General features: G+C 40.0%; 1 protein-coding gene across 2 annotated transcripts in view; it reads right to left on the reverse strand.

Moving 5' to 3' along the window:
* LIN7A (lin-7 homolog A, crumbs cell polarity complex component) overlaps positions 1–20580 on the reverse strand; it is a 155978-nt gene that overhangs the window by 33313 nt on the left and 102085 nt on the right. For both annotated transcript variants that reach the window (XM_061415627.1, XM_061415628.1), the window contains exons 3-4: positions 20456–20527; positions 17541–17750 (exon numbers count right to left, since the gene is read on the reverse strand). In XM_061415627.1, coding sequence (XP_061271611.1) covers positions 17541–17750; positions 20456–20527 — 282 coding nt within the window. The remainder of the gene's footprint in view (positions 1–17540; positions 17751–20455; positions 20528–20580) is intronic.

Here is a 20580-nt window from a genome sequence, read left to right on the forward strand (position 1 = left end):
TTCACTTCAGTTCAGTCGCTCAGTCATGTCTGACTCTTTGCGACCCCATAAATTGCAGCACGCCAGGCCTCCCTGTTCATCACCAACTCCCAGAGTTCACTCAGACTCACATCCATCGAGTCAGTGATGCCACCCAGCCATCTCATCCTCTGTCGTTCCTTTCTCCTCCTGCCCCCAATCCCTCTCAGCATCAGAGTCTTTTCCAATGAGTCAACTCTTCACATGAGGTGGCCAAAGCATTGGAGTTTCAGTTTTACTATCAGTCCTTCCAATGAACACCCAGGACTGATCTCCTTTAGGATGGACTGGTTGGATCTGCTTGCAGTTCAAGGGACTCTCAAGAGTCTTCTCCAACACCACACTTCAAAAGCATCAATTCTTTGGCCCTCAGCTTTCTTCCAGTCCAACTCTCACATCCATACATGACTACTGGAAAAACCATAGCCTTGACTAGATGGACCTTTGTTGGCAAAGTAATGTCTCTGCTTTTCAATATGCTATCTAGGTTGGTCAAAACTTTCCTTCCAAGGAGTAAGCGTCTTTTAATTTCATGGCTGTAGTCACCATCTGCAGTGATTTTGGAGCCCAAAAAAATAAAGTCTGACACTGTTTCCACTGTTTCCCCATCTATTTCCCAGGAAGTGATGGGACCAGATGCCATGATCTTAGTTTTCTGAATGTTGAGCTTTAAGCCAACTTTTTCACTCTCCACTTTCACTTTCATCAAGAGGCTTTTGAGTTCCTCTTCACTTTCTGCCATAAGGGTGGTGTCATCTGCATATCTGAGATTATTGATATTTCTCCCGGCAATCTTGATTCCAGCTTGTGCTACTTCCAGCCCAGCGTTTCTCATGATGTACTCTGCATGTAAGTTAAATAAGCAGGGCGACAATATACAGCCTTGATGTACTCCTTTTCCTATTTAGAACCAGTCTGTTGTTCCATGTCCAGTTCTAAGTGTTGCTTCCTGACCTGCATACAGGTTTCTGAAGAGGCAGGTCAGGTGGTCTGGTATTCCCATCTCTTTCAGGATTTTCCACAGTTTATTGTGATCCACACAGTCAAAGGCTTTGGCATAGTCAAGAAAGCAGAAACAGATGTTTTTTTCTGGAACTCTCTTGCTTTTTCCATGATCCAGCAGATGTTGGCAATTTGATCTCTGGTTCCTCTGCCTTTTCTAAAACCAGTTTGAACATCTGGAAGTTCACAGTTCACATATTGCTGAAGCCTGGCTTGGAGAATTTTGAGCATTACTTTACTAGCATGTGAGATGAGCGCAATGGTGTGGTAGTTTGAGCATTCTTTGGCATTGCCTTTCTTTGGGATTGGAATGAAAACTACTATTTATCCTTTTAAGATTCTATTTATATATCATCTCTTCTACAAAGCCAGAAGGTGTTTTTTTGTTTTCAGGAATTCTGAACTATTAGTCAACCCTGTCCATGTTGTCCAATGACAATGACTAGCTGGAACTGTGATGGGGCATTTCCTCTCTGGACTGCCACAGCTCCCACTTGGTCATCCCCAGTTATGTGCATAATCTCTTCTTGGTCCTCACTGTAGTTACATTTATCACTCCTACTTCTACTTCAAGGAAGCCAAATGTACTCTTACAAAACCAAGTCTACTAGTGCATCATGCTCCATTGGCTTTCAGAGGTAGAAGCTCAGTGACGGTCTAGAAGCCTCAAGTTTTCTAATGTCACAGTTTACTAAATTTCTGAATATGGACTGACTGCTGCATAGTGGTGATGAGCTCAGAACAAAAAACTGAGTTGAGATGCTGATGCTGGGTGATGAACTAGGCTCAGGCCGATGCTAGGAGATCAGATCTTGTGTATACCAATCAAAGAAAGATTTAAATTCCTGTTCCATCAAAAACATAACTGCAACATATTCAGACTCTAACTCCAGGATGTAAAAGTCTCAAGCCTTGCTTCATATTCAAAGTTACATTCTTAAATCTTAAGCTACCTTATATTTGCATAGTTGCTGGTGATGCCGGGCACACCTATGAATAGAAACAAGATTTCTGAGAAGCCTTTAGATGCTACTGAAGAGCTACAATGTAATCTACATTTCAGAGTAAAGTCAACAGTAATAAAATTACCAACAGATGATTCTGCCTCCATGAGAGAAGAGAGAGCAAACCAAGGAGGGAAGGCTTATGGTTCAATATGACACACTTTGCAACTGTATTAAGACTGTCCACACCCCATGACTGAACTTAGAAAGGTGTGGTTCTGGTACCACAACTTCCAAGACTCTCTCACTGAGGTTCCCATGTCTGAGACTCAGCAACTAACATCTGACTTAAAGTTTAGGCGTGAACTTCTCAGTGATCACATGCAGTGTGATCACTCATGCAGTGCTACGTGAGTCCCATCTGTATCGGTGTCATCTCTCTTTGAGTACAAGAGAAGGAAGTTCTTGTTTCTTTAAGAACCAAGTTCTTGTTTCTTCGAGAACAAGAGAAGATCAAAATCCATTCTAGAAAACTGTACAAACTCTGAGATTAACTTGGTTTGAATTTTATTGGGTAGACCTATGGAGCTATGGCTATTAAAAATTTTCCAACTTTGCTTTAGGCTGGTACTAGTAGTCTCCAGGCCAATATTTAGTTAAGTTAGAAGAATGGTCCTTCTCAAGCAAGTTGGGCTTAAATCGAATCATAAAGAACAGCTTTTAGGCAACAGAAATTGGCTTCTCCAATAATGGTTAAAACAATAACTGATAATTGGGTTTCAGATCAGATCAGTAGCTCAGTCGTGTCCGACTCTTTGCGACCCCATGAATTGCAGCACGCCAGGCCTCCCTGTCCATCACCAACTCCCAGAGTTCACTCAGACTCATGTTCATCAAGTCCGTGACACCATCCAGCCATCTCATCCTCTGTCGTCCCCTTTTCCTCCTGCCCCAATCCCTCCCAGCATCAGAGTCTTTTCCAATGAGTCAACTCTTCGCATGAGGTGGCCAAAGTACTGGAGTTTCAGCTTTAGCATCATTCCTTCCAAAGAAATCCCAGGGCTGATCTCCGGGGAGGCCTTACAAATAATTGGGTTTAGTGAGTTCCATAAAGAATAAATGATGCCAGAAAGTGACCTAGCACAAAACTTGAGGGCAAACCCTGTATTCCTTCACACTGAACTGCCTGTTTCTCAGCCAACAGAACAGTCCTTGCTCTGTTTACATTTTCTGCTTTTGAAAATTAAGACTCTGCTGCCACAAAAGATACAAAGACTGGGGATTTTATGAAAAGGCTGTTTAATAATAATATACAGCAATAATGCTTTATTTTTGTGGAAAGAGAAAGTCATATGTTTTTTCCAGTGCTTATATTTATCAATTCCCTTTTATATTCATTAGGAAAGGTAGTTAGAACAGGTGTCATTACATCAGTTTTGCAGATGTAAGGACACCCAAAATTTCAATGACTTGCCAATAATCAACAGCACACAAGTGGGAGCCAACTGCCTCTGAAATTAAAATCTTTAATGGGAGACTTTTATTGTCTCTTGAAAATAAACAGAGAGCAGAGGAAATCACTTAGTCTGAGCTAAAAGTTTAAATCTACATGTAGGCAAAATTGTAAGATAGGAAGGAGACTATTACCTCCTTACAGAAAAGAAATTTACATTAACAGTTAATAATAACTAATAGTTAGCAGCTACTGCGGAGAGGGCAATGGCACCCCACTCCAGTACTTTTGCCTAGAAAATCCCATGGACAGAGGAGCCTGGTAGGCTGCAGTCCATGGGGTTGCTAGAGTCGGACACGACTGAGCGCCTTCACTTTCACTTTTCACTTTCATGCATTGGAGAAGGAAATGGCAACCCACTCCAGGGTTCTTGCCTGGAGAATCCCAGGGAAGGGGGAGCCTGGTGGGCTGCCGTCTATGGGGTGGCACAGAGTTGGACACGACTGAAGCAACTTAGCAGCAGCAGCAGCTATTGAGTTTATAAAAGTTATCTGCCACAGTGACAGATACTTTCACATACTTTCTTTTATATAACCTTCAGATCAGCCATGAGAGAAAGATATTATTATCTGTTCTACAGATGATGAAATAGAGTCCCCAAATTGTAAATAGTCATATTATAGTTAGACTAACCTCAAACTCTTCAAAAACTTGAAATGTAACAACATTTGATAATTTGAAAATAGCAATTGACAATAAGGCTTTCTAATTTTCATTGAAAGTAGAAATAGAAAGAAAATGACTTGTAAAGTTGCTATCAGACACTAGATCTTATTCAAGTGGTTTAAGGGTTTATAAAGAAAATTTCAATACAGAAAAAATAATAATACTATACTAAAACAGAAAATCTATAATACATTTCATTTTGCAGTGACTAGCCATAGTTGTTGTTGCTCAGTCTGTAAGTCATGTCTCTGCAACCCCATGGACTGCAGCACGACCGGCCACAGTATGTATCAGAAACTCTTGGCACATGACCAGATTTTAGGATTGATGGACAACACAGAGATTCCTAGTGCCCTTAAAATAAAACGTAACCTTTCTGGTAGCACCTCTAAGAATCGGACCTGTCTGGCTCCCACCACTCCTCAGCTCCTTTTGTCCGTCTCTCCATGACCCAACCCCCAGCTCTTCTTTCAGCCAAGGCTGAGACAACCTGGGACCTGGGACCCCTTGCTTCCGTGCTTGCAAATAGACAAATATCTCCTCCAGCAACAAAACACAAAGAAACTATAAAGGACTAAAAATAACTGTGTGCGTGAACAACTGGGGCAGATTATGGACAACTAAATATACAAAGACCAAAAACACACTGCCACTTTTGAAGAGCCAGGAGCAAAAACAAGGTGCTGGGAGCTAAAAACAGGGTACTGAGCATGAACCCTGCACTCAACATCACAAGAACAGGTGGGCAAACCCCCTGATCCACCCCTCTGGCCTGACCCCTGCCCTCACCTTATATAAGGAGCTGGCTTCAGCCCGCCGCCTGGGGGAGTGAGCGAGGGAACCTGTTACTTGTTTTCACACCCACCACCCCCCTGCTGCAGCGAAGGCCCCAGTGAAGGCTTTCCTGGATTTCTTCTCTGGCTTCTTATCAATCTGTAGTAAGGAAGGCCAAGAATCCTGGTTGGTAACAATCCTACATGAAAGTCATGGGCTTTCTTACCCGTAACTTCACACCAGCTCTTATGATGATGACTGACTCTTCCTTGCCCTTTTTTAGTCACTAAGTCGTGCCCAACTCTTTGCAACCCCATGGACTATAGCCCACCAGAATCGTCTGTCCATGGGATTTCCCAGGCAAGAATATTGGAGTGGGTTGCCATTTCCTCCTCCAGGGGGTCTTTCTCAACCCAGGGATCAAACCTGCATCTCCTAAATTGGCAAGCAGATTCTTTACCTGAGCCACCTATAAGCCCCGTCCCTGCCTTTAGTCTCAGCTTAAATGTCTCCTCTAAAAGAAGCCATTCCTAACACTATCAAAAGGAGCTGCTCTTATTCTTTTACATGGCACCTTGTTTTCTTCTCCTTTTCCCCCTTTAACCCTTCTTATAGTATTTAATTATGAGGCAGTGTTATACTATGAAGTATAAATCTGTGGGTTTTTTATGTACTTCCCTGCCCCTTTTGCTTCTGTCAGCCCACACCTAGGAACAAACAGAACTCAAACCTAGCTGAGGCAGAAGGAGAGGGTTGCATTTTCCCCCCATTATCTAAAGGCTAGGTGAAGGCTGGGGTTGGGGATAGGAGGAAGAGAAGGAGCATGAGCTTCACTGACTCTACAGGCAGAAGTAAAAGCAGAAAAGTACTCAAAGTGGGAGGGGGAAAAGGAAGTTGCATTGTCAGAACCAGGAGTAGAGTGGAAAATACTCAGCACATACTATCCCGAGGGTAGAAAAACCAGTGTGCTCATGGGCTGTGGACAACTCATCCCTTTCGACTGTCCTGGAAACTCACAAGTCCTCTGAATTTAGAATAATGGTTTTCCATGACCAAGTCTTCTTCACTGGAACTTGTAAACATTGCCTTGTATGGAAAAGAGTCTTTGCAAATGTGATTAACTTAAGAATCTTGATCTTGAGATAAGGAGATTATCCCACCTTATTTAAATGCTAAGACACTTCAGTCCTGATGGACTCTTTGCAACCCTATGGACTGTAGCCCCTCTGTCGATGGGATTCTCCAGGCAAGAAAAATGGAGTGGGTTACCTGGCCCTAGTTCAGGAGGTCTTCCCAACCCAGAGACTGAACCCACGTCTCTTACATCTCCTGCTCTGGCAGGTGGGTTCTTTACCACTAGCACCACCTGGTAAGCCAGGGGAGATTCCACACAGAAGCTACAAGAAGAGAACTGTCTACCAGAGCCTCTGGAGGGAGTACAGCCCTGGCTGACTTCTAACTTCCAGTCTCCACAACTATGAGAGAATAAATTCTATTCATTAAACCATCAAGTATATGGTAATTTGTTACAGCAGCCATAAGAAACTAATACACACATGGAGCAAAAATCTCATTACTATGACCAGCATGAAACTAAACTGAATCTCTGGGAGAATTTCCTTTATGCTGGGATAAGTGGTGGCTATGTCAACAGTTTCATATACATTTATATGTACACAGGCATACCTCAGAAATACTAAGGTAAATGTCTCCTTTTCCAAAATGCTACTGTTTTTAGGAACGGTTTTCCACTTTTTAAAAGTCAAAGCCCTTTATAAGAAACAGAAAAACAATACTCACCCCAACCAAAACTGCTTATACAAACCTATAAAAGTGAAAAAACCTTAATCTTTTCTATACCCATACAGGAAAACACTAGTCTTTAAAGGACTAAGAGATTGACCCTTAAATTAGGATGACTAAGGCCAGACTGCCCAGATTAGACTCTCCAGCTCTGCCATTCAGTTGGCTGTATGACCTTGGGCAGGTCACTTGATCTCTCTCTTCCTCAGTTCCCTCATTCATGAGAGTGACAGTAAGAACACTTACCACAAAAGGGCATTATAAGGAAACAATTAATTCAATATGTAAAGTGCTTAGAACGTTGCCTGGAGGTAAATACATATGGAGCTTTGACTATGTAGATAGCTGCTGTTCTAAGCGGGCTTCTCTGACGGCTCAGTGGTGAAGAAGATGCCTGCCAAAAGGAGATGCGAGTTCGATCCCGGGGTCAGGAAGATCTGGAGAAGGAAGTGGCAACCCACTCCAGTATTCTTGCCTGGAGAATCCCATGGACAGAGGAGCGTGGCAGACTATGGTCCGTGGGGTAGCAAAGAGTCAGACACGACTGAGCACACCCACATGCTGCACTAAGACTGCAGAGAAGGCAGTGAACAAAATCATCCCTGTCAGTGGGGTATGCGTTTTAATGTAGCACTTAAATTTTCACAGAAATCTTATAGTGTATTTCAGAGTAATTTAAAAACATCTTTGTCTTTTCTCTTTGTTCAGATAATAGATAAATAAGATTTAACATAGATTTCCCATCTGGACTCTGTAGTTTCACAAAGCTCAAATCTAGAGAGTTCTAATTTTTGTTTCATCCTCATTCCACATCTGACAGCCTTTCTGCATAAATAATTTGGGCTATGAGTACTCACCCTTAACTTGGCAGAAGTACTTATAAAATGGGAGAAAAGCCAGGTTCCAGGAAAACAATTTATTCTGTTCCATCCCTCAACTTTTACTCATTCATTTGTTATGCTTAAAAATCAATTAGCACTGTTCATACACTGTATCGACAGCTTTATTTAGGATTAACTACAGAGCTGGGCAAATTTAACTCCAATTTCCCCACCAATGATGCTTAAAAACAATGCCTGGATTTCAGGAGCTAATGAAGGTCTCTTTTTCACTATGACATAGTTTTAAATTTCTTGTGCTTTTATTTTATCTTTCTCTCCTGAGCCTCCCTGTTCCCCACCTGCCTTCTCTCCCGTCAGTATGGGAGGCTATCATACTGATTCTTTTGGACTTTCTCCCTTTTAAAGTATTACTAGGAAATAATTATTAGGTCAGAGGAAGTTGAAAAGAAATGTACAAGGAGACCCTGCTTTCCTCAATACAAACATCTTGTAAAAAACAACTGTATACCTGTGGCAGATTCATTTCAATATTTGGCAAAACCAATACAATATTGTAAAGTTTAAAAAAAAAACAACAACAGCTGTATAGTATTAAAATCAGGGCACAGTCCTGGAGCTCACTCAGATTTCACTGGGATTTACTTTTTCAGTAACCAAGTATTACACTTAGTAAGCATCAGTTATGGTCATAATAAAGGCTGAAATTCACTGTTTATGTATGTATTTGGTGTGGGCTTTGGTGTGCAAAGGTGTATCCATTTCTCTGTGTGTATCTGTGTGTGTGCGTGCATGTGTATACATGTAAAAGAGAAAGAGAGAAAACAAACTCTGGCCCTATCCATTCATAAGACTTTTTTGAGGAACAGATGAGAGAATTTTAGGTAAATACTGTTCATAAACTGTAAAGTACTAAATTAAAAAACAATTATATTGTAGCCCATGTCTAATACTTCTGTTTAAGAAAAAATTCTCATTAGGAAGGTACACAGAGAGCCTCCTTACGTGTATAAGGAGAGTGTGTGTGTTTGCGTGTGTGGAGGGGTATACAGGAGCCTCAGCAAAATACCATCTGGAAACACAGAGTCACAGTTAGAAGGGACCTTGCGTCAACTCTTATAGCCCTCTATATTGTACTCATAATTTGAAATATTCTTGCCAGTTGGTCCTCTAATCTTTGATTAAAACTTCAAATGATGGGCACATTATGACTTATGATTCCGTCCTTTCCTATGTGTCTAACGGCTCTTTCTCACAAGAAGCCCTTCCTAAAATCTGCCTTCCCTGTGGCTTTGCCCCACTGGCCTTGGCTCTGCCACCTGGTGCCTCGCACGATGGAGGACACGTGAAGGCAGCCATCGCTCCCCTGAGTCTCTTCTCTGTCCCAAACAAGTCAAGTCCTTCTTCCTGTACAAGACTGCTTGACTCGGGACGAGCTCACTGTTCTTTGCAAAGATGGAATCAGGATCAGAGCACAGTGGGGTGTGAGCCAAACAGCACGTTCAGAGCTGAACCCATCTCTTCTTCCTTCCATGTTCATACATATTTGTATTAATGGCCAGTATAATCACATATTTTTTTTCCTTTAACTTGCTTCAGATTTCTCTTGAAATCAATTGAAACCCCCTAGACTAGTTTTTGCTTCAGGTTTTTTGTTTTTTTCCTTCAGGTTTTGATATTTAACCATTCCTTCCTGATTCTGCCTAATTTTGGTTTTCCCTGCCTGATTCCCTGGTGACTCAGACTGTAAAGAGTCTGCCTGCAGTGCAGGAGACCTGGGTTCAGTCCCTGGGTTGGGAAGAGCCCCTGGAAATGGCTACCCACTCCAGTATTCTTGCCTGGAGAATTCCATGGACACAGAAGCCTAGTGGGCTACAGTCCATGGGAAAGAGTTGTACACAACAGAACTACTAACACACTTCCTGATTCTGCACAAAGGTAGAATGTTTGGCAAATGGGCAGAACTTCACATAGATTCTTATTAAATTTAGCTTATTGTACCATTCCATTGGCATTAAAAAAATACATATATATCCAGACCCAATCAATAAATGTATTTACTGTTCCTGCTGGCTGCAACCGCTATATATGGCCCTTTAGTTCCTTCTTGAAATTGCTGATGAAACACTTGGGTATAAAAGAGTGAAAAGGAGATCATTAGAAAGCTATAAATTCTAACTGTAACATTTTGACTTCCTGTTAACTTTAAATTTAATTGAACATTCAGTTCTAAGTTTTTATTGAGGGTTGACCTAAGAAGTAGCCCTGCGCAAAAGGCCTCTGCATTTTCCATAAAATTGATTAGGTAATTCAATATCTCATTTGTAAAAATCCCAGGGGAAGTTTCTCTGGAGCTCAGGGACAGAAAAAAAGTCTCTACCAATGATGGCTAAGCTGGTATGAGTCTCCTTCTGTTTTGATTTCTAAGACACAAAGAGAAAAAAATATTACTTGCTCTATTGCTGTATCTTTTAAAAATTTCTATTTATTGATTTTTTCCCTAACATGCCATGTTAATAATTCTTCATTAACACATTTACTTTTTATCAGATCAGTTTAGTTCAGTTCAGTAGCTCAGTCGTATCCAACTCTTGCGACCCCATGAATCGCAGCACGCCAGGCCTCCCTGTCCATCACCAACTCCTGTAGTTCACTCAGACTCACGTCCATCGAGTCAGTGATGCCATCCAGCCATCTCATCCTCTGTCGTCCCCTTCTACTCCTGGCCTCAATCCCTCCCAGCATCAGAGTCTTTTCCAATGAGTCAACTCTTCACATGAGGTGGCCAAAGTACTTGAGTTTCAGCTTCAGCATCATTCCTTCCAAAGAAATCCCAGGGCTGATCTCCTTCAGAATGGACTGGTTGGATCTCCTTGCAGTCCAAGGGACTCTCAAGAGTCTTCTCCAACACCACACTTCAAAAGCATCAATTCTTTGGCACTCAGCCTTCTTCACAGTCCAACTCTCACATCCATACATGACCACAGGAAAAACCATAGCCTTGACTAGATGGACCTTTGTTGGCAAAGTAATGTCTCTGCTTTTGAATAAGCTATCTAGGTTGGTCATAACTTTCCTTCCAAGGAGTAAGCGTCTTTTAATTTCATGGCTGTAGTCACCATCTGCAGTGATTTTGGAGCCCAGAAAAATAAAGTCTGACACTGTTTCCAGTGTTTCCCCATCTATTTCCCAGGAAGTGATGGGACCAGATGCCATGATCTTAGTTTTCTGAATGTTGAGCTTTAAGCCAACTTTTTCACTCTCCATTTTCACTTTCATCAAGAGGCTTTTGAGTTCCTCTTCACTTTCTGCCATAAGGGTGGTGTCATCTGCGTATCTGAGGTGATTGATATTTCTCCCGGCAATCTTGATCCCAGCTTGTGTTTCTTCCAGCCCAGCGTTTCTCATGATGTTCTCTGCATAGAAGTTAAATAAGCAGGGTGACAATATACAGCCTTGACGTACTCCTTTTCCTATTCGGAACCAGTCTGTTGTTCCATGTCCAGTTCTAACTGTTGCTTCCTGACCTGCATACAGGTTTCTGAAGAGGCAGGTCAGGTGGTCTGGTATTCCCATCTCTTTCAGAATGTTCCACAGTTTATTGTGATCCACACAGTCAAAGACTTTGGCATAGTCAATAAGGCAGAAATAGATGTTTTTCTGGAACTCTCTTGCTTTTTCCATGATCCAGTGGATGTTGGCAATTTGATCTCTGGTTCCTCTGCCTTTTCTAAAACCAGCTTGAACATCAGGAAGTTCAGGGTTCACGTATTGCTGAAGCCTGGCTTGGAGAATTTTGAGCATTACTTTACTACCATGTGAGATGAGTGCCATTGTGCGGTAGTTTAAGCATTCTTTGGCATTGCCTTTCTTTGGGATTGGAATGAAAACTGACCTTTTCCAGTCCTGTGGCCACTGCTGAGTTTTCCAAATTTGCTGGCATATTGAGTGCAGCACTTTCACAGCATCATCTTTCAGGATTTGAAATAGCTCCACTGGAATTCCATCACCTCCACTAGCTTTGTTCGTAGTGATGCTTCCTAAGGCCCACTTGACATCACATTCTAGGATGTCTGGCTTTAGGTCAGTGATCACACCATCATGATTATCTGGGTCATGAAGATCTTTTTTGTACAGTTCTCTGTGTATTCTTGCCATCTCTTCTTAGTATCTTCTGCTTCTGTTAGGTTCATACCATTTCTGTCCTTTATTGAGCCCATCTTTGCATGAAATGTTCCCTTGGTATCTCTAATTTTCTTGAAGAGATCTCTAGTCTTTCCCATTTTGATGTTTTCCTCTATTTCTTTGCATTGATCACTGAGGAAGGCTTTCTTATCTCTTCTTGCTATTCTTTGGAACTCTGCATTCAGATGCTTATATCTTTCCTTTTCTCCTTTGCTTTTTGCTTCTCTTCTTTTCACAGCTATTTGTGAGGCCTTCCCAGACAGCCATTTTGCTTTTTTGCATTTCTTTTCTATGGGAATGGTCTTGATCCCTGTCTCCTGTACAACTTCACGAACCTCATTCCATAGTTCATCAGGCACTCTATCTATCAAATCTAGGCCCTTAAATTTATTTCTCACTTCCACTGTATAATCATAAGGGATTTGATTTAGGTCATACCTGAATGGTCTAGTGGTTTCCCTACTTTCTTCAATTTAAGTCTGAATTTGGCAATAAGGAGTTCATGATCTGAGCCACAGTCAGCTCCTGGTCTTGTTTTGGTTGACTGTATAGAGCTTCTCCATCTTTAGCTGCAAAGAATATAATCAATCTGATTTCGGTGTTGACCATCTGGTGATGTCCATGTGTACAGTCTTCTCTTGAGTTGTTGGAAGAGGGTGTTTGCTATGACCAGTGCATTTTCTTGGCAAAACTCTATTAGTCTTTGCCCTGCTTCATTCTGTATTCCAAGGCCAAATTTGCCTGTTACCCCAGGTGTTTCTTGACTTCCTACTTTTGCATTCCAGTCCCCTATAATGAAAAGGACATCTTTTTTGGGTGTTAGTTCTAAAAGGTCTTGTAGGTCTTCATAGAACCATTCAACTTCAGCTTCTTCAGCGTTACTGCTTGGGGCATAGACTTGGATTACTGATATCATGATAAAAAAAAGTAGTTGTTCAGTCATGTCCAACTCTTGCAACTCCTTGGACTGTAGCCTCCTCTGTCTATGGAATTCTCTAGGTAAGAACAGTGGAGTGGGTATCCAGATCAAACCCAGGTCTCCTGCACTTCAGGTGGATCCTTACCATCTGAGCCACCACAGAAGCCCAGATAATCATGATATATCCTTCCTAAATACAGGTAGAGCATAAAGGCAAACATACATAATTAATACATCTTTTCAGGTGTCTTTTCAGATGTTAAAAGGTCCATGCAGCAATTTCCTTACTTTTTAAGTAGGACAGTAGGAAATTTTCTCCAGAAGACTTGTACTGAAGTAGTAAGGTTTGCTTCATCTATTCAAATCACTCTTACAGAATTTGTTCTCAGTTTAGGATGGTATGTTCTAAAAATATCCCATATTAATTTTCCCAAATGGTACTTTATTTTAAAGTGTAAATTGATCATTTGCTAACATTTTCTCTTTTGTGGTCCTTCCATTACAGAACAATTTTTTTTTTCCCATTAAATACTGCTATCTGCCTGGAATTATTTATATTGAGAAGACTTGTGGATTCAGTGTTAGCAGCACAGGGTTATTGCATTGGATTAACTACTTTGGCTGACAATTGGAAACCCACTGGGTCATGAAATTTCTCACTTACAGAATGAAAACTACCTTTCAATGAATACCTGATAAATACTAGGTGCTGTTAAAATGTATATAACTTACCTTTAGGTACTTTAAAATAGGTAGTTTATAATGCATAGTTTGATTTTATAGATATGCAATATTTTACATTACACACTGAGAAGCCTAAATCAGTCTAGGTGGTCAGCAAACAGTACATCAGAGAGGTACTCCAGAGGCTGGTCGCACTACAAAAGCTTCTGTTATACCCATCTTAAGGATGTTTTGTTTATTAGCAACAGTTTGTCAGAAATGGATTCTTACTGGCAAAATTAGTGACTTATGAATTAGCATGATAAATGGAACTTAATCAACAAAATTAAAGGTTTTAAATATAAGTGGAATACTAAAGATTCTGGAGATATTTCCCACCTTTGCATGACCAGGTTGCAAAAATCTTAAGGAGGCTCACAGCTTGCACCAAAAGATTAGTGGTGTAAGTTTGATCACTAAAGCTTCTTATTTCCAACTGCCAGTTTAATAGAATTTCTGATGCTGACTATAACAAAAATCTTGGCTCTGGCATGTTGTTTCATCTGCCTCAAATAAACCCTTTTTTCAAGGTTTCAAGGTTTCAGGGTTTGGAACATCTGAATGGACCAAACTAGGATGTTATCAAACTTAACAGAAGAGGTTGTATGAGTCTATTAATGCCTTTTTGCTAATAAATGTTTGCTAAAATATGCTTTTATGGACAGCAGACTTTGCTTTAAAAGTTACATAACTAGCATTAGCAATATCATAGGGGGACTGCTAACTCTCTTCAAGTTTCTTCACTAACCACACTTACACACTTAATTTGTGTGTGACCAAATTATCATAGGATAGTTCTCAACAGACATTTTGCCTCATTTTAATTTTCATTTAACCTCTTAAAATTAGTCCCTGCTCGCCTTATTCAGATTAGGAAATTCAGTTTAGGGGTTATTAATCCATTAACTAAATCCTTTTCTACTGACTGGAAGAGGTCAATCTTCGTACTTGAATGTTTTAACCATCGGACAATTGCACTCACCTCCCATGCTAGTAAGGTCATGCTTAAAATCTTGTGTGCTAGGTTTCAGCATTACATGAACCAAGAACTTCCAGATGCCCAAGCTGGGTTTCGAAAAGGCAGAAGAACCAGAGATCAAATTGCCAACATTTGTTGGATCATAGAAAAACCAAGGAAATTCCAGAAAAACATCTACCTCTGTTTCATCGACTATGCTGAAGCCTTTGACTGTGGATCATAACAAACTGCGGAAAGCTCTTAAAGAGATGGGAATACCAGACCATCTTACCTGTCTCCTGAGAAACCTGTATGTGAGTTAAGAAGCAACAGTTAGAACTCTGTATGGAACAACTGATTGGCTCAGGACTGAGAAAGGAGCACGGCAGGCCTGCCTGCTGTCACCCTGTTTATTTAACCTACACACTGAGCTTCCCTGGTGGCTCAGACTGCAATATAGGATACCTGGGTTCAATCCCTGGGTCGGGAATATCCCCTGGAGAAGGGAATGGCAATCCACTCCACTATTCTTGACTGGAGAATTCCATGAACATAGGAGCCTGGTGGGCTACAGTCCATGGGCTTGTAAAGAGTTGGGCATGACTGAGCGAAGTCATGAGAAATGCTAGCCTGGATGAGTCACAAGCTGGAATCAAGATAGGCAGGAGAAATATCAACAACCTTAGATATGCAGATCATAGCACTCTAATGGCATAAAGCGAAGAGGAACTAAAGAGCCTCTTGATGAGGGTGAAGGAGGAGAGTGAAAGAGCTGGCTTAAAACTAAATATTAGAAAAACTAAGATCATGGCATCTGGTCCCATTACTTCATGGCAAATAGAAGGGGAAAAGGTAGAAGTAGTGACAGATTTCCTATCTGGGGGCTCTAAAATCACTGCAGATGGTGACTGCAGCCATGAAATTAGAAAACGACCGCTTCTCAGCAGGAAAGCTACGACAAACTTAGACAGTGTGCTCTGTATAGTCAAGGCTATGGTCTTCCCAGTAGTAATGTAAGGTTGTGAGAGCTGGACTGTAAAGAAGGCAGAGTGCCATAGAATTGATGATTTCAAACTAGGAAGGCTCGTGAGGGTTCCTTGGACAGCAAGGGAAATCAACTCTGAATATTCATTGGAAGGACTGATGCTGAAGTTGAAGCTCCAGTATTTTGGTTACCTGATGCAAACAGCCAACTCACTGGAAAAGTCCCTGATGCTGGGAAAGACTGAAAGCAGAAGAGGATGTCAGAGAAAGAGATGACTGGATGGCATCACCAATGCAATGGACATGAACCTGGGCAAACTCTGGGAGATGGTGAGGGCCAGGGAGGCCTGGCATGGTGCAGTCCATGGGGTCGCAAAGAGTTGGACATGATTGGGTGACTGAACAACAACAACAATCTATCAAATCCATGGATATTGAGTGGTAGAGTCTGATGTGTCTGATTCCATTGCGCCTGCAATCTGCCAGATAAAGTCCCAGATCATTGCAAGGAATAGCGGAGTGATTATTAAATGCCAACAGCTCTGTTCCCTACAAACTTATGGGTTAAACAAAGGTTCTTTTGCCCTTTTGACAGATAGCTTAAATGAAGTCAACTAAATATTGATTTAATATAAATTTTCTGTAGCTTTACATAAATACACTTACTATGAATATATTTTTGGTTCTTTTAAAAATATATATCTTTTTAAAATATTTTTATATATTTTTTTTATATATTAAAAAAAATATCTTCCTCTGATCTACCCAATACATTCAGAGAAATCATAAATTCACACAGTGAGGCAGAGATTACTTTGTGACATAATTGCATGACCTAGCTTTAGAGTCCTCCCCTAGAAAACTTAACTATGAAATTATCAGTTGAAACATGCTTTGAAAAAGTCCTAGTTATCTAAAGGTCAATAAAAAAGCTCATTTTAAAGCATTGTTGCATAGAAAAAAGTAAATGAAATGGTAATTTTAGAATTGGAATGCTGAAGGGATATAAAATATTCATGGATTGGTGATTTTGATGTACATGAGAGATCTGCAGAGTTGAATAATTTGGGGTTCTATAAAACTACTAGTCACGCCAAAAAAATGCAAGATATAAATACAGAAGAATTTATTCCATGGCTATAAACAAAATATCACATTTCAAATGCATTTATTTTGGATATTATGTCCTTAGCAGAAATCACTATACCACAAAGAACACAAATCTAATTTATTTTTTTAAACCTTAAGTTCTTAGAAGACAGATCCAAGGTGAAAAGAAAAGTAAGCTTTGATATGTTTCTGTTCATACTTCTGAAATTTTTGCTTTTGGGTTATTATTTTTGATTTAAGTAGAAGGGAAGAATTATGCATTTCACATGAAGCCATTTCATTAACAACTCATTATTACATGTAAAGGTAATGGCATCCAAAGAATTTGAGACTGTGAAAAAATATATGTTCATACTTTTCACTTCATGTGAAAACTAAGATAAATATAATGAATAGATACTCCCCCCCCTCTTTTTTTCAGGAAAGGGGCTAATATATTTTTATTTTACTGTAGCTGTTTACTTGGCTTAAAGAATTACCTGTGCATTAGCCTTTTCCATGCGTGTTATTATTATACATATTAAAGGCATCCTTCTTCTATAATTAAAATGAAAAATAAATAGGGTAAAAGTTCTAGCTTTATTTTTTAAATGTGTATATTTGCCTACAGTAACTTTGAATAACTCAATGGACATGAATTTGAGCAAACTCTGAGATTAAAGATGAATTTGAGGAAATTCATTCGTATCTCTGATGAAGGATAGGAGAGTCTGGTATGCTGCAGTCCATGGAGTTGCAAAAGAGTCAGACACAACTCAGTGACTGAATAACAACAAACTTTGAATAAAAGTAACTTGAAATTATGTTCTTTTAAGTATTAATTCAATTAGAGTATTATGTGGGGAAAATTCTACTAGCTGGAATAATATCTTGGGATGATTTTCCCAGGAGGTCCTCTTTATTATCCCTGAACAAGACAAAATGGTAAATCAAAGCTATAAAATTATCTCTTTTGTAGGTTTGATATCCATCAATGCTTAGGAAGTTGTTTGGACACAATATAAAGATTTGCTCTAGGATTTCAATACTGATTCAATAACAGCGATGGGGGAGGGGAGGATGTACTCAGAGTGAAAAACCTCTGATTATGTTATGAACATACCACTCCATTCACTGATAGCAGCTGGTCTCCTCTCTTGAGGCCTCCGTGTCTTTCAGCCACCCCTCCAGGAATGATGCGAGAGATATAAATGGGAGAATTTTGCTCCTTTCCTCCCATCACGTTAAAACCAAGGCCTTCATCTGTCTTTGGCAGTTCGACTACCCGAGGGTGGGAATGGCCTTCACTAGCTGCAAAAGCTGCAACTGTAGCCTGAAAGAAAAGATGATCATTTGGTGATAAAACGAGGGAAATAAGGCTATTCACACGATTTGCAGTGCGTAGACCGGGCAACTCCTCCTATTTTATAGCATTCTCCTGTGAAAGAAAGAATACAAAAGGGATGGAGGGGGCTTTCTTCATTTGCTGCTGCTGCTGCTAAGTCGCTTCAGTCGTGTCCAACTCTGTGCGACCCCACAGACGGCAGTCCACTAGGCTTCTCTGTCCCTGGGATTCTCCAGGCAAGAACACTGGAGTGGGTTGCCATTTCCTTCTCCAATGCATGAAAGTGAAAAGTGAAAGGGAAGTCGCTCAGTCGTGTCCGACTCTGTGTGACCCCACAGACGGCAGCCCACTAGGCTCCTCCATCCATGGGATTTTCCAGGCAAGAGTACTGGAGTGGGGTCCTTTATAATTCCTTTCTTTGGCAAAGCTCAGCCCAACTATTTCCACCGTTCTACATCTTACCCATTATGACAAAGTTTTCCCTTTTTCATAAAAATCTTTCCCAGAGGTCTTGGTTAGATGCAATTCTTCCTATCCTTGGATTCCAAATAGCTTTGGTGCATATAATACCTACATACAGTACATAAACTACAATTATTGCATATATTATATGCGTGCTGATCACCAGCATCTTAAGGGCTGAGACTGCGGCTTCCACTTTTTTGTATTACACAGTCTACCTTGGTGCTTGTGCATACATGAAGTAGCTTCAATTGTGTCTGACTCTGTGACCCTATGGACACACATGGGGTCAACACATGGGGTTCTCTAGGCAAGAATACCGGAGTGGATTGCCATGCCCTCCTCCAGAGAATCTTCCTGATCCAGGGATCGAACCTGCATCTCTTAGGTCTCCTGAATTGGTGGCCGGTTCCTTTACCACTAGCGACACCAGATAAAATGTTCATAAATAATAACTCAATACACCAAGGAGCACTGTAACCACTGGCTTAACAAATTTACTACTTTTTTCCTAAATTGAAAATGCCTAAAAGAAAAAAAGCTAAAACAAAATAATAGATTCAAACAGATTATAATTATTCCACATCAGTATTCCATATTATTATGAGAGGTCCTCTTATCTGGCACAGGTTTTTTTCCCCTTATATTTAAAATTGATATTTCAACTACTCTAGCAATGTAGGTAAAATGAGAAGTCCATGGTTTTATACCTAGATGTACAAAATACAATTTAATATGGACATACATTTATTTTAAAACTCATATATATTAGTTTTAAAAAATAAGTTAAAAAAATAACTTACCATTAGTTTTCACCCCCTCCCTTCCATTGAAATAAAGTAAGAATATTGCCTGCTTCTTATTTTCCACCTCCAGTAACCTGCCTTAACCACAGCTGGTTAGATGTCTATTATAAAGCGATTTACTCAACACTGTGAAAATACTGATTCCCAAAAACTGTACATTCTTTTTCACACACAGCATTAACACATCAACTTAGCATTATGCTACTGTCTGCATTTAGTGAAAGATAGTGAATGAAATGGAAATAATGGCTTGTTTTTAGCTACATGCATTTGCTCATGCAAACCCTGTTGTCATGCATAGGTTTTAATGGCTGACATGGATGCAATGCAGACAGCCCAGAAACAACCAGAAAATATTGTGCTATTGCAACATTATGCTGCTATCCTGCTGTTCTACATGAATAAGAAATGAGAATGGTAAAATACTACATAATTCACTTTCCCCTTAATTAAACCATGTAGGGATCATTTTTCTGTGTGTGTTTCACTTCAGTACAAGCAAAGCATGATGTAATGATAATAATACCCTTTTTGTGCCTGGGTTAAAAAAAAATTAAAAAACAAAAACGAAAAAATAGTCACAAGTCTACAGTATTCAGTTACAGAATGAAAACTTAAAAGTCAGGAGAGAAACCAAGTAAGAGGTGATGTAACACAAAAGAATTAAATGGAAAATTCTGATTATTTCCAACAGTTATTTCTTATATATTATTAGAAAGAGAAAAGCTTTTAAAAAGCAAATGTATATCTACTATAACATTTCTGCACTTATAAAATAAGAACTGCAGTACTAATTTTAGGTTAAAACTGTTATTTCCTATGGTCTATTTTCCATATAATCTCATGATCCTACTGCTGTAACATTTTCATTCATAGGGTCTCAGCAATCTCTGGATTGGAGTTTTTCAAGAGCAAATGTAGTCTCTACCACAACAGCCAACAAGCCTTCCCTTTAGGTCAATATCATATTCGTTCAGCTGCTCTGCTGAGTAGTACATGGAAAAATCCTCCATCAGTGGGTATCAGGTGAGTTCTTGCCATGTCTAGCTTGAGTCAAACCTTTAGACTTGTGCAAATAAATTTCCATGCATTGAATAGGGAACAGGTTCTTTTGGATCAGAAGAATGTGTCAGAAAACCAAGAAGTATTTCATACGATGAACCAGTAGATTTGCTTGTGCCAAATGAACATTTAGTGAGTTTAATGAAGTCATTCTCCTTTCTTAAGCTACAGAAGCAGCAGAAACGTTCAATTTTTCCATTAGGATTTTTACCTGGGAAGTAGTACTGGTTCTAGACTCTGGGCTGCCACTGATGTCTAAATTCTCTTACAGTGTACACACGAGAATACCTGAAACACACACGCGCACAATCAATTACTAGATCACTGGGGTTAAGTATATTTTTAAAGTTACTCAAGTCTTACCTTTGCTGTGGCCCTGGCACGGAATTCGGGACAGCCATTAACAGTTATCGTTTCATGCATATATTGATACACCTAAAATGTTCACATAAAAAAAGAATGTGTAAGAACATTAAGAATATCAATTC

Source organism: Bos javanicus, chromosome 5 (genome assembly GCF_032452875.1).
Source record: "Bos javanicus breed banteng chromosome 5, ARS-OSU_banteng_1.0, whole genome shotgun sequence".
NCBI lineage: Eukaryota > Metazoa > Chordata > Mammalia > Artiodactyla > Bovidae > Bos > Bos javanicus.